This window comes from Esox lucius, chromosome 11, assembly GCF_011004845.1.
Source record: "Esox lucius isolate fEsoLuc1 chromosome 11, fEsoLuc1.pri, whole genome shotgun sequence".
NCBI lineage: Eukaryota > Metazoa > Chordata > Actinopteri > Esociformes > Esocidae > Esox > Esox lucius.
The window spans coordinates 47,608,740-47,622,107 of NC_047579.1; the positions used below are offsets into that span (position 1 = coordinate 47,608,740).

The following is a 13,368-nucleotide window of genomic DNA, read 5'->3' on the forward strand; positions in this document are numbered from 1 at the left end:
GCTGGAGCTGCTGCCCCCGCGACCTGATACCGGATAAGCGGATGAAGATGAGATGAGATAATCTTTACAATATTGCTTCAACTGTGTCATGCTCAAAGGCTTTCTTGCAGGCACAGCCAGCTTCAAGTCCCCAACAGCATTTGATTGAAATCTGCGCTTGAATTGGCCATTCCATAACCCTCAATTTTGTCTTATCAAGCCCTTCTGCTTTATTATGGGTTTCGGATTGTTGCAAAATCATGTTTGCTTCAAATCGAGCTTTTTGATAGAGTGCCTCACTTTGTCTTCTAGACTTCTCCAATACAATATGGAATTAATGGTTCACCAAATGATGACAAGTTGGTCAGGCCCTGAGGCACTGAAGCAGCCCCAAACCATAATGCCACCGCCTCCATGCATTTTGTTTTCAGCAAACATGATGTCCAGAGGACATTGTTTCAGTAGTTGTGGTCTTTACCCAGGTATTGTCTGGAAAACGTCTGACTTGATATAATTTTTTGAGAGGAGATGTTTCTTCCTTCCTGACATACAATGTAGTCTAGGCTAATGTCCCTTTCTGTGGCAAGACAGATATCCCTAGATGTTATTCTGGGGTTGTTAGAGAATTTTATATGCATCTTTCGGTCAGCCCATTGCTAGTTGCCATACTTCATAGGACATTAAAACAACAAACATTCAGTTTATTTTTTCATGGCAGTCCATACACCTTTTGGTCATTGGATTATTTTGTACAATATTATTTTTATTATATTTGATTGTTAATATTTGATTGTCAATATTTGATTTCTGATTCAAAACAAATATTGGATTCTCATTTATTCTGTAGAAATTGGATATGGAAGAATGGAAAAAAAAAAAAACGATGTTTTACTTTTTCAAATTGCTTATAACATAAACTTAATTTTTTTTAAACTCAACTATGACTATACTAATGAGCATAATTAGCATCAACAGTATTTCTTGACCCATTTAAGATGGAGACAAACTTTTTTTGTATGTTTAGGCAGTCCCAACATCATAATATTCAACTTTTCCAATCTAACTATGTTAGCCACAACACCATATTTACTTATCTAAAAGTGTTTTCAAATTTTTTTTTCACTACACTTTTTCACTTTTTCATTAACTCCACTGTGCCCAACATACTACAATGCAGCTCTGTGCTGAGCCAAGCTATGCCAGTCATACGACCCACAGGCCCTGCTGGAAAGCCAAGACCAGAATTTGAACACCTGATTGCAATAATGCAGTTGTTCTAAGAGGCAGTTTTTCCTAGCCACTGAAATTCAACATTACTGTTGTTTGCTCCTTGGGGTTTAAGGCCGGGTGTCTCTGTAAAGCACTTTGTGACAACTGCTGTTGTAAAAAGGGCTTTATAAATACATTTCAGTGATTGATTGATTGATTGATTGATTATAAGATATTGACATATCAAGTTTAAACATGAAACTCGAGTTGTCACTGGTCAGCAATGTATCGCTCCTATCACAATATCAGCATGCAGGTGAAAACACCCACCACCCCTGCCTCCACCTATTGTGTTTCCTTCTCATTGGGTGATCGGTACTGCATACCTTGCTCATTTTCTGTGATATCGTTATTAGTAGTATCATATACACAATATTGTGATGGCAGTGAGTTACAACCTAATGAGCAATGAAATGTAATATCAAAGATTTTTTAATTTCATTATTATGTTTTTCTATTTTACAAAATATTGCAATGACCAAAACGTACACGGACCCGGTCCAGCCAACACATTAACTAAACCTAGGATCAAAACGCAAAACACACTTCTGGCTAATTCTATTTGACTAATTCAGGGCTGCTGTACAGTAGTTGTACTACAGGACTTCACGCTTGAAAGAAGAAGTATAAATGCATACTTACAGATGTGCATGACGTTAGGTACCGCAGCGTTATAGGAAAGCAACTTCCTTGCCTGGCTGTCATAACGAACACTAACGCTTGGTGGTTGTTTAGCATAATGACTCGCATAAAGCGTATGCCAGTGTTGCGCCCTAACTTCAAAGTGAAAGTTGCTAGTATACACAGCGTGACTGTACTAGAAGGAAATAGATCCGCAGAATTTAATATATACAAGAATACATCATAGACATAATAAAATGAGCCATCTGCGAGACGAATTGGAGGTAGGCTACTGCAAACTTAGTTTTCATTTGGCGATTGCTACTGTTTCATACGGTCAATTTGCATTCGACTTTCCTGTTTGTGCCGCAGTCTAGGCCTAGGGTTCAAAGTTAACAACGTCAGTTTGTTTTCTGGTCAATATAGAAGAAGGATGTGTTTCTTAACATTTATAAAGACAAGGAAAGTCTTACATTGTGTGTTGGGAACTGTTTTAAATAATCTCACAGGTTAGGCTATAGTTGTTGCCGTATTCTGTAAATCTCTTACTAAGGAAGATTTCATTATTCGGCTTTATACATTTTAAAAAGCAACATGGCAATCTGTTAATTGTATAGCCATATGATAATTTTCTTATTTGTGTCTTTTATTTAACTCAGCTGGAGAAAAGTGTCAGGCGGTTCAGGGAGACGTTCCATGGCAAGATAGCAATAGACAAGGCAGTCTTACTCATGAGACGCTATGCCAACAACCATCGCATGGTCACCTTGGAAGTCATACTGATGAAAGACAGAGGTAAAGATGTGATGAATTCAGTCCAAGACAGAGATAAATATGTGATGAATAAAAGGACCAAGATATGATAAATACAGTAACAGACAGAGATAATTTGTGATAAATACAGCCCATACGGAAAATAAATGTATTTTAATATATTTTTAATACATTTGCTAAATATTTATATATATTTATTATTTATTTATGTAGTGTATTTTCTATACAAAATACATATTGTAATGAGAGCATTTTTGACAGTGAAATACATTTGGACAAAACTGAAATATATTTATACATTTTCAAATACATTTCAGAATAAAAGCTGAAATACATTTTGATAGCTGAAATGTATTTTGAATGAAGAAAAATGTATGCATACATTTTTAAATACATTTCAGAATAATAGGTGGAATACATTTTGATACCTGAAATGTATTTTGAATTAAGTCAAATGTATTCTACATATATAGAGATATAAAAGAGATGAAGAAGTGATACATTTAAAGACAGAAACAAAGACAGATATACATTTAAGGACAGGTATGATAAACATAATTTAAGACCGAGATACATATATGATCAATTCAGGAAATTACAGAAATAAAGATTTGATATATTAGGACAGATGTAAAAATATGATAAACACAGTGAAAAGGACAGAGATAAAAATGTTATGCATACAGTGGTAAATACTGTAATTGAAAATACCAAAGTCAACATTGGGAAACCCTATGCAGTGGTTTCAAAGTGTAAGCAGTAGGTATTTACTAAAAACCTTGTTTAGTGGAGTTACTCCATTAAATGTGTGTCCTTGTCCAGGAACAGAACATTATTTGAAACCAAACCTTAACCACTCTGTTCAAATATGACCTCTGTTGGTTTCACCCTAAATCATGTATTTGTGTTAAAGGGATAGTGATAGTGTTTTCAGTGACAGTCCCATTAGCCCCAGTTGGTCCTTCAGGCACATAGAGTCATTTTTTAAAATAGAGTCCATTATTCAGCTCTGTCTCAGTCAGGAATTAGCGTTATTAGCATTGTACAAATTCATGAATGAAAATCGTACGTATCCCTATCGCAAAGCTGCATTGAAAGTGGAAAACTACTCTAAAACACTCCAAACAGAGACAAGTGGTATTGTTTACCTCAAAGAACATGTCAATGTTGTAATCCTCAAAATAAAGTTTTAATTTTCACAATATAATTCTCATTTCAAATGAATGGGTACTTCCTGTGTTTGCCGGTCAGTATTGTTCACAATTGTATCAATCCACACATTCGTTTGGGAAGACAGTGTGTACACAGTAAACAAAAGTTAGTATTTGCTAGTTAACTTTTTCGTCTTTGATATTCACCTCAGACAGTCAAACTTTATTTGTTTGAGAGAGAAAGGAAAATACATACAGCTCTGGAAAAAATTAAGAGACCACTGCACCTTTTTCTTTCCTTTCCAAAAAAGTTGAAAAGGAAAGTTTTGAGTGAAGAACAGAAGCGTTTGATTTTAACCCTTCTGTTCCTCTCTCAAAACCTTCCTTTTTGACTTTTTTGGAAAGGAAAGAAAAAGGTGCAGTGGGGTCTTCATTTCGTCCAGAGCTGTATGTATTCTGCCTGACTCTGAATATGAGCATTAAGAAATAAAAATGGGGGATATAGCCTTTCTTGTTCTAACCATAAGACACGGAATTGACCAAATACAGTGGGGAGAACAAGTATTAGATACACTGCCAACTTAGCAGGTTTTCCTACTTACAAAGCATGTAGAGGTCTGTAATTTTTATCAAAGGTACACTTCAACTGTGAGAGATGGGATTTAAAACCAAAATCCAGAAAATCACATTGTAGGATTTTTTTATAATTGATTTGCATTTTATTGCATGACATAAATATTTGATCACCTACCAACCAGTAAGAATTCCGTCTCTCACAGACCTGTTAGTTTTTCTTTAAGAAGCCCTCCTGTTCTCCACTCATTACCTGTTTTAACTGCACCTGTTTGAACTCGTTACCTGTATAAAAGACACTTGTCCACACACTCAATCAAACAGACTCCAACTTCTCCACAATGGCCAAGACCAGAGAGTGTAAGGACATCAGGGATAAAATTGTAGGCCTGCACAAGGCTGGGATGGGCTACATGACAATAGGCAAGCAGCTTGGTGAGAAGGCAACAACTGTTGGCGCAATTATTAGAAAATGGAAGAACTTCAAGGTGACGGTCAATATCCCTCGGTCTGGAGGTGGAAACATAATTCTTTGGGGATGCTTTTCTGCAAAGCGGACAGGACGACTGCACCATATTGAGGGGATGATGGATGGGGCCATGTATCGCGAGATCTTGGCCAACAATGTCCTTCCCTCAGTAAGAGCATTGAAGATGGGTCTTGGCTGGGTCTTCCAGCATGACAACGACCCGAAACACACAGCCAGGGCAACTAAGGAGTGGCTCCGTAAGAAGCATCTCAAGGTCCTGGAGTGGCCTAGCCAGTCTCCAGACCTGAAACCAATAGAAAATCTTTGGAGGAAGCTGAAAGTCTGTATTGCCCAGCAACAGACCCAGAACCTGAAGGATCTGGAGAAGGTCTGTATGGAGGAGGGAAAACCTGCAAAATCGCCAGTGTATCAAATACTTGTTCTCCCCACTGTAGATGCTTGGACAGCAGCTAAAGGGGGGCGATGGTGAACCCGTTAATCCCCATCCCTTGCCCAGAATATCCAGAGGCAATGTGTACTTAATGTATTATAACATAGCAATCAGAACATAGCAATCGTATAACTTACAATTTGTCTTGTCTCCACGGGTTGAACTGGGTAACCTGATGGAATTGCATTCACCTTTAGTCCTGTTCTAAGTGAACGTGGGGCACGATCCTCTGTATTAATATGTATCTTGCAAAAATTGTACGTCTCGCTGGTGAAGTTGCTCGGGAGAGGCAGATGTATTGTCCAATTGCAGAGCAGGTAGAATTTAATTAACTCAAGATCCACAAGCAGGCAGAAGTCGACATCGATACTTACAAACAAAGGATAATCCAAAAGTTTATTTATCAAATGCACTGAATAACATAGTTTCATCCTGCACAATGAAATTCTTTTGACATGGAACATTTGAATTTAGAGACCAATGCACCTTTTTCTTTCCTTTCCAAAAAAGTTGAAAAGGAAAGTTTAGAGTGAGGAGCAGAAGCGTTCAATTTGCAGTGGTCTCTTAATTTTAACCCTTCTGTTCCTCACTCAAAAACGTCCTTTTCAACTTTTTTGGAAAGGAAAGAAAAAGGTGCAGTGGTCTCTTAATTTTTTGCTGTACGTAGTAAGAATAAATATAAATAAATATATAAAGTAAAAATATAGCAAAAAATGTAAACTAGCAGCAATTTTAAAAAGCTAGGCAAAGCAACCTATCTTCATATAGCTTGTGGAGGTTAAAGTTTACGCTCACCTCAGTGACATCACTGCCGAATAACAGAAGCTTTGTATGGTGGCTATAGGAAATTGTTCGCTACTGCCAGTTTGAATTTAACCAATTCCGCCGGCTTTTTCGTCAGTATACTGTTTAGAAAACCGATGCTACCGCATCAAAGTGTTTTGGAGAAGTTTTCCACTTGCAATGCAGCTTTGAGATAGCGGTACGAAACGTTTCCTTTCTAATAACGCTAATTACAGACTGGGACAGAGCTGAATAATGTGATTGTTTGAAAAAAAATTACTCTACTGGCCTTTTGGAATATATTTTGGTAAGTTAACTTAATATGAATTCTGAACGTACTATCTCTTTAAGGGTTGGTCATATTGACAGTGCATTCCCTGACTCCTGTTTCTCTGTTCTTACCCTCAGAGCTTGACGATGAGGACAGAAATCTCCTAAAAAAGGATCAAGCTGTTCAGGTTACATTTGGGACTTTCATACTATTCTCTGTCAACCTATGTGTGTTTGTTTGTCCTAGTGGTATATTTAGTTTGGCCTGCATGTTTGAACAGGTGGTTTGTTGTGGTGTTAAACACGATAGTTCCATTGCCGTGTGATCTTTGATCAACCTGTCTGATTCTCTTTCAGAATGTGGTACAGAGGCTCACGGCCGAGGAGAGGCAACAGGCAGGAGCCCCCCCTCCTTCTTCCCAGCAGGTACAGCCCAGTTACAGGGTTAATCCGTCTTTCATCAGGTCTAGAAGGAAATGTTAATTACAAGTTTCGTTATTTCACAATCTTACATTATGTTACATCAGATTGTGACACTTTACATCGCTGGACAGCTGTGTTGACACCCTAGCTTCTTGTAGGCCACGATGGCAGTATTTGACCGATAACTCATTGGTAATAGATTTGTGAGCTTCAGTATTATGACAAGAATGTTGTTGTTCTGAGAGTAGAATTAGAACTCCTGTCCTTCCAGGTCATATATCCAGTTTGATAATCGGGGTATGTCGAGGTAATATCAGTTTCCTTGATTTTTATGTCCTTTTTCTCTTAAATACAGGCCAGAGGTGGCAGACCACCTAAAGACGATGAAGATATAAAGGTCACTCATACAAAAACAATTCACTTACTTCTGGGCAGAGGATGGAGGTGAAATAAATGACCAACTGAATAATAAGTGTATGTGTGTGTGTGTGTGTGTTACGTGTTCAGGAGCTCGGAGAGCGTCTGCGGGTTCTGCCTCTCACTGTGAGCAATTTGCGTATGTTTGACAATGCCAAGAGCCACCACACCCCTTCTGTCCTGCACCAGTTTGCCTGCCAGACCTGTGACATGGATTGGTGGCGCCGTGTGCCCCAGAGGAAGAGGGTAAATACCACTCATACGACCAGCCTGGAATTCCATTTATACAATATTATAACATACACAAATGACCGTTTCTATTTCAATTGATGTGGCTCTTTCTGTGTGTGTCCTATTTTATTTCTTTACTTGGACTAAGAACAGATTTAAAGGAGCCACCTGGATTAACTGCCTTGCTCAGAGACTGAAGTACAGAATGTTCATCTTGCCAGCTCAGGGGTTATGACCAGTGACCTTTCTTATAATGGTCCAATGCTCTTGGCCACAGGGCTACCCTTTACAGCAGTAATTTAACCTGTTGACTGTTCCCTGGCCGTCATCTCCTGCAGGTTTCTCGCTGTCACTCGTGCAAAAAGAAATACGACCCTGTCCCAAGCGACGAAATGTGGGGTATTGGAGTGTTCTACTGCCCCAAATGCACACGCTCTTTCAGGTAAAAGCTTGACCTGTCCTGTACATGTGATATCATGAGAGATGACGAGAGGATGTCGCGTCATCCAGTGGTTGTATTTGTCCCTCAGGGGTTTTGGTAGGATGGACTTGGGCTCTCCCTGCTACACCTGCCGAACTCTGGTGACGCCGACAGAGATCCTTCCTCCACGCAAGGGAACAGGAAAGCCTAGGAATCCAATCCCGCACAGCTGCCTTGCCGAGGACTGTTACAACAGAGGAGGTTAAACCACACGCACACAACACAGGCAACATTGCTGCGCAGCTCAATATGGGTCAATAATAATACAGCATGCTACACACGGCGTTACTAACATTTGCCACTAGAGGTCACACTGGTACACGTCTGTCTGGCTCCTTGCCAACCAGCCCGCCTTGTCCTTCCGCTCCAGAGCCTCCTGTTCCAGGGACAGAGTGTGTCCACCCGCGTAGTCGTCAGCGGAACAGGAAGCCCCGCGTGGTCAACCCGAGCCCCGCCCACATCAGCACCGGCTCCACCGTCAACACCTGCCTAAGCCAGGGCAGCCTGATGTCTGACCTGCACGACCTCCTCATGGACGACATCAAGGAGGAGGGTGACAGCGAGGAGGGCAGTAGAAGCGGTAGCAGCAGTAACTAGAGCCCCCGCTGATGTGACCAATACGGCTCCTAAGAAGCCTTCCTGCTCCCTGGTGCTTTCGACAGTCAAGGATACGAATCCCTGTCTCAGGTCCAGTGTAAGGATGGAATAAGCTACTTAAATAGTGTTGCTTTCACTTTCCAGGACAGCTCGACGGTCGCTAGTCAGATGATATAGCCAGAAAAACAGATCAATACTCACAAGTCAGTTCAGATAACCATGAAAAGTCGGCTAAATAAAATGTCAGTTGATATTGTGACCTGTTGTAGGTTTGCATTTGCTCATCCATACCGAAGTGTTAGCTGCTCGTTGTTGCCGCTGCTTTTCATAATGTCTGAGATTTTAAGGCAAGATTTATTGCACCTGCCAACACCTTTTGCCTTACCTGAACCATAATGTATTACAAAATGTTTTACAAATTACAAAATGTATATCTGTTATCATTTTTAATATGGTTCATGGATCCTGAAGGGAGAAATAAAACAGACAAAACAAATGTAATTTCAATACATCAGACTGAATAATATAGAATATACCTAACACTGTATATTTTAGACCAACACAATCTCGTGTGATGGATTAAGAACCTCAGTTACCATGCAATATAGTGTTTTGAGTTAAATATTACATTGCATGGGCAAAACATAGTGAAATCAGCTTTGGCGCCTCAGGGATTGTTTTTTCTCTCCAGATGTTTAGGTTGTTATTTCCAGATGTTTATTACTTGTTCATAAGATAATCTGATCAAAAGTCTGTGAATAAACTGATCTACAGTCTGTGAAGTTGTAAGGCTGTAGTGGACATCAAGTCACTATTACAGTCACATTTTGTAATTTATATTTATATCAACCAAGGGATACTGTCCGGTGTAATACAATACAATAGAAAATAATATTGTAAAAAAAATAATAATAATAATGTAGGAGGTTATAGTGAAGCGAAGAGGTTGACTTGATTATAAAGCCATCAGTAGGTCAGTAGTTTAGCAACGCGTCCCTAATTGCATGGAGAGGAGCTGGCGGCTGGGTGCCTATCAGGATGACTCGCTCTTTAAAATCCCATTTCTCAGCAGGGTGTGGGCTTACCTCACAGCCCAACGTGGCAGGTATTGAGATGGACAAACACAGCAGATCTGTGACACGAGACGTTGCGGTTGCTGAGCGATACTGTGCCATCACTGTCACAACCCATGGCCACGTCCTTAAATTCTCTGTTTGCTTTCTATGCTCACTTGTCATTGGTGGATACTAATGCTTGCCGTAGAACATCATGGAACCCTGATGATCTGTTGATTGCATCTTTAATGGACATTCTGTTTTAAACAATGACTCAACTTATCTCCTTCCCTTACCAAGTGAGACTGAATTAGTTTTAGCTTGTCCACATGGAAAAGTAGTGGGTCTGGTGGGGGTGGGGGGGGCAGTATGAGGAGACTTCAAGACATATAACTTTTCAGTGGGAAATTCTTCAGGCACCTGGGACAATTATGTAGAAAAACATATTTAAAACATTTCCTGCAGATACCTTGTATCTCGTAATCTTGTGTAATTTACGTTCGATTAGCAACATAGAAGCTACTATTTGTGCTGTTGTACATACCAAGGTTATCATCGTTAACGAAAACATACGAAATAACAAAAACTAGGCGTGGAAAAACATTTTTGTTAACTGAAATAAAAATAAAAATGAGGCTTTACAAAAAAACGCAAACTGAAACTATACTCACAAAAATAAGCTAAAATTATAGAGAAAATGTCTTTAGTTTTTCGTCTTTGTCAACTAGTATTTTGGGTGGATATGAAATCTACCAATTTGTTAGATGACTGCCAGTTTTAGTCCACGCTACTCGCCTGGTATCATGGCGACAAAAGTTGGGAGAAAGTGGCTGAGTCCCATTTGAGATTACTTTGAATATGACTGTGTCTTAGATAAGACCAAGTGCCTTGAAGTGGAAGGTGATAAAATATGTGGAACATTTCTCAAGGGGAAAAATCCCACGAATATGAATGTCCATTTGAAAAGCGTGCACAAAAATGCTAACCTAGCCTACCTTGATTTTTTTTCATGTTTTTTTTTTCTTAGATTGAGCTCCCTTAATACATGCTGTTTAATACATGCTGTTCATGTGTGTCTCATGAATGGGTTTAATGCATGCTGTTCATGTGTGTCTCATGAATGGGTTTAATGCATGCTGTTCATGTGTGTCTCATGAATGGGTTTAATACATGCTGTTCATGTGTGTCTCATGAATGGGTTTAATGCATGCTGTTCATGTGTGTCTCATGAATGGGTTTAATACATGCTGTTCATGTGTGTCTCATGAATGGGTTTAATACATGCTGTTCATGTGTGTCTCATGAATGGGTTTAATGCATGCTGCTATGTGTGTCTCATGAATGGGTTTAATACATGCTGTTCATGTGTGTCTCATGAATGGGTTTAATACATGCTGTTCATGTGTGTCTCATGAATGGGTTTAATACCTGCTGTTCATGTGTGTCTCATAAATGGGTTTAATACATGCTGTTCATGTGTGTCTTCTTTTGTCTGTTGGTTATTTAGATTTCTACCCTGCACACTATCTGCATCTCACCCCAGAAGCAGAACTACACACATTTTGCACTTAAGGCTGCATCTTGTGTAGACTGTTTACATATTTGACCAGGAGTCACTGCTCAACCAGTCTGGAGCACCTGATGATTAGGTGCAGGCCTTTTTACTTTCCTTGTAAGTTTCTATCTCTTGTTATGGCAGTCTGCACACCGCTCATTAAACATGTGAAACCATCAGTGAGGACTCACTTCTAAAGCACACGATTTCAAGGCACAGATTGGAGTTTGTTTGCCACTCAAGGCCCCCTTGATTCCCATACGGACATTGAAACATTACGCTTCTTCTGTTCTGGATTACATCAACACCAGCAGCAACAATGTCACCACCCATAAACTAATAAAGACCTTCCCCAACCAGAAGCCGTGGATGAACAGAGAGATGGCTAAAGTCCCACGACGCTGCTTTCAGATCAAGCGATGCAGAATCCAGGACCAACCTGAAAAGTGGCATCAAGATGGCTAAAAATGACCACAAACTGCAGATTGAGGCGCACTTCAACAACAACTCTGAGTCCTGACGCATGTGGCGGGGCATCCAAGCCATCACAGACTACCGGCCAAAGAACACTACCTCCACAGCCAGCGACGTCTCCTTCGCCGACGAGTTAAACAGGTTCTACGCTCGCTTCGACAGGGACAACAAAAAGCCAGCCACCAAAGCTGAACTTTGGACGAATTTTGACGAACTGTGCCAAGGTGTGGTTTTGCAGATGGTCCCTGGCTGACTGGAAGGCCCTGCAACGAGTGGTGAAAACCACCCAACACATCACTGGTGCCCAGCTCCTAGCCATCGTGGACTTTCAGAGCAAGTGGTGTCTGCGCAGGACACGCAGGATCATCAGAGACCCTTCACACCCAGGCCACTAACTGTTTGCCCTCCTACCATCAGAGAGGCGGTACAGGTCTCTTTGTTCCATAAGTAAACATACCCACCGGTCCACTGCTTAGTTCTGCCTCTCAGGGACCTTGTTGCACTACTCCCTTGTACTACTTGTCTACCTCAGGATCCTCATTGATGCTAACCCTGCATTTCAGTTGCACAGACTACATTACACCTCCAACTTGCTCGATTCCACAGTCAGAATTGTTATTTGTACTTGCATTTCCCTCAACGCACAACGATTAATTCCAACTTACACATACGTATTCCTTGTAAATTAGTACATTTTCTGCCCTCCCCAATTTGCATTCATTGCTCATTTAGAATTGCCATTTTGCACTGTATTTGCCTTCATTGCACATCTGTACATTGCACTCGTAAGATACACTTAATACTTAATACTTGTAAATGTTCTGCCCTCTTTATTTGCACTTCTGGTTATATGCTAACTGTATTTCACTGTACTGTACTCGTACAGTTCAATGACAATAAAGTTGAATCTAAATAAAAACAATCTAAATATTTCTGGTTAATGACACAAACTGACTGACTGACACATCTTTCATAGTTGTCTTTTGTGGAAGGTTGTCCCAAGTGAATACATTTGTTTAAATGGTATGTTTTGTCAAGTTTGTATTACACAAAACATTTTCTGACCTTTGAGCATTACAAAAAACACTGAAACTAACAAAAACTAAACTAAAACTAAGCATTTACAAAAAATCTAAAACAAACTAGCAAACTCACTTCAAAAACAAATTAAAACTAAACTGAAGTTGAAAACAAAAAAATGCAAACGAAATTTTTATGAAAATAGTGACAAGTGCAAAACTATAATAAGCTTGGTACATACAAGGTCGTTTTGGAAAATACTCTTAAGGTTATTGTATCCTTAGACTCCATATAAAATGAAACATTATAATTGATTTATGTTTCTCAAAATGTTCATCCCGTTTATGTTTCAATGTAGATGATTTGTTTCTAGGGAAATACCGTATCATGCATCTGTGTGCAATGTAGGACATGACTGCGTATTGTGGTGTGTCACCACAGGATATGTTAATATAAGATATGAGCATAATCAATATTGTCCTTCCTTTCTGTCAAGAAGTGATAGCACAATTTATTCCCTGTCAGTATGAGGAGCAATGACGTAAACAGAGTTACTCCAACCAAGACAGATCTGAGGAGACTCCTTGAATCACTGCCTCAGTTGGAATTGGTCTAGTCAGGTCCCCTCTCAACTCCTTCCCTGTGACCTCAGAACCTTCCCTCAGCGCTCCTTACCTGAACATGACCAGATGTCTGACTTCTTTCAATCACCATAATCTGAGAGACAGTTACCTCACCAAGGATCCTTTCAGACAGAATATTTTGCATCTGCCAG

The 13,368-nt window shown here is 39.8% G+C and overlaps 1 protein-coding gene across 3 annotated transcripts; it reads left to right on the forward strand.

The window, feature by feature from the left end:
- Positions 1 to 1,342: 1,342 nt before the first annotated feature.
- Positions 1,343 to 12,435, forward strand: shfl (shiftless antiviral inhibitor of ribosomal frameshifting). Of its 3 annotated transcripts, XR_004576446.1 has the most exons (11): positions 1,343 to 2,153; positions 2,529 to 2,664; positions 6,479 to 6,528; positions 6,698 to 6,766; positions 7,119 to 7,160; positions 7,271 to 7,426; positions 7,750 to 7,853; positions 7,942 to 8,093; positions 8,263 to 8,586; positions 11,052 to 11,216; positions 11,460 to 12,435. XR_004576446.1 is itself a non-coding variant. In XM_010865818.5 (9 exons), exons 1-9 carry the CDS (start codon positions 2,127 to 2,129, stop codon positions 8,487 to 8,489), a joined length of 963 nt encoding a protein of 320 aa, XP_010864120.2. In that variant the 5' UTR covers positions 1,343 to 2,126; the 3' UTR covers positions 8,490 to 11,010. The 3 variants fall into 3 exon arrangements, 1 of the variants encoding a protein (XP_010864120.2); XR_002197385.2 differs by lacking the exon at positions 11,460 to 12,435 and having other exon boundaries at positions 11,052 to 11,396; XM_010865818.5 differs by lacking the exons at positions 11,052 to 11,216; positions 11,460 to 12,435 and having other exon boundaries at positions 8,263 to 11,010.
- Positions 12,436 to 13,368: the final 933 nt, after the last annotated feature.

Excerpts from the sequence above, each read along its gene's own strand:
- shfl (XM_010865818.5), top strand. The coding sequence starts at position 2,127 with ATGAGCCATCTGCGAGACGAATTGGAG. Across the intron at positions 7,161-7,270 it reads AAGACGATGAAGATATAAAG|GAGCTCGGAGAGCGTCTGCG; the intron begins GTCACTCATACA and ends TTACGTGTTCAG. Across the intron at positions 8,094-8,262 it reads GGACTGTTACAACAGAGGAG|AGCCTCCTGTTCCAGGGACA; the intron begins GTTAAACCACAC and ends CTTCCGCTCCAG.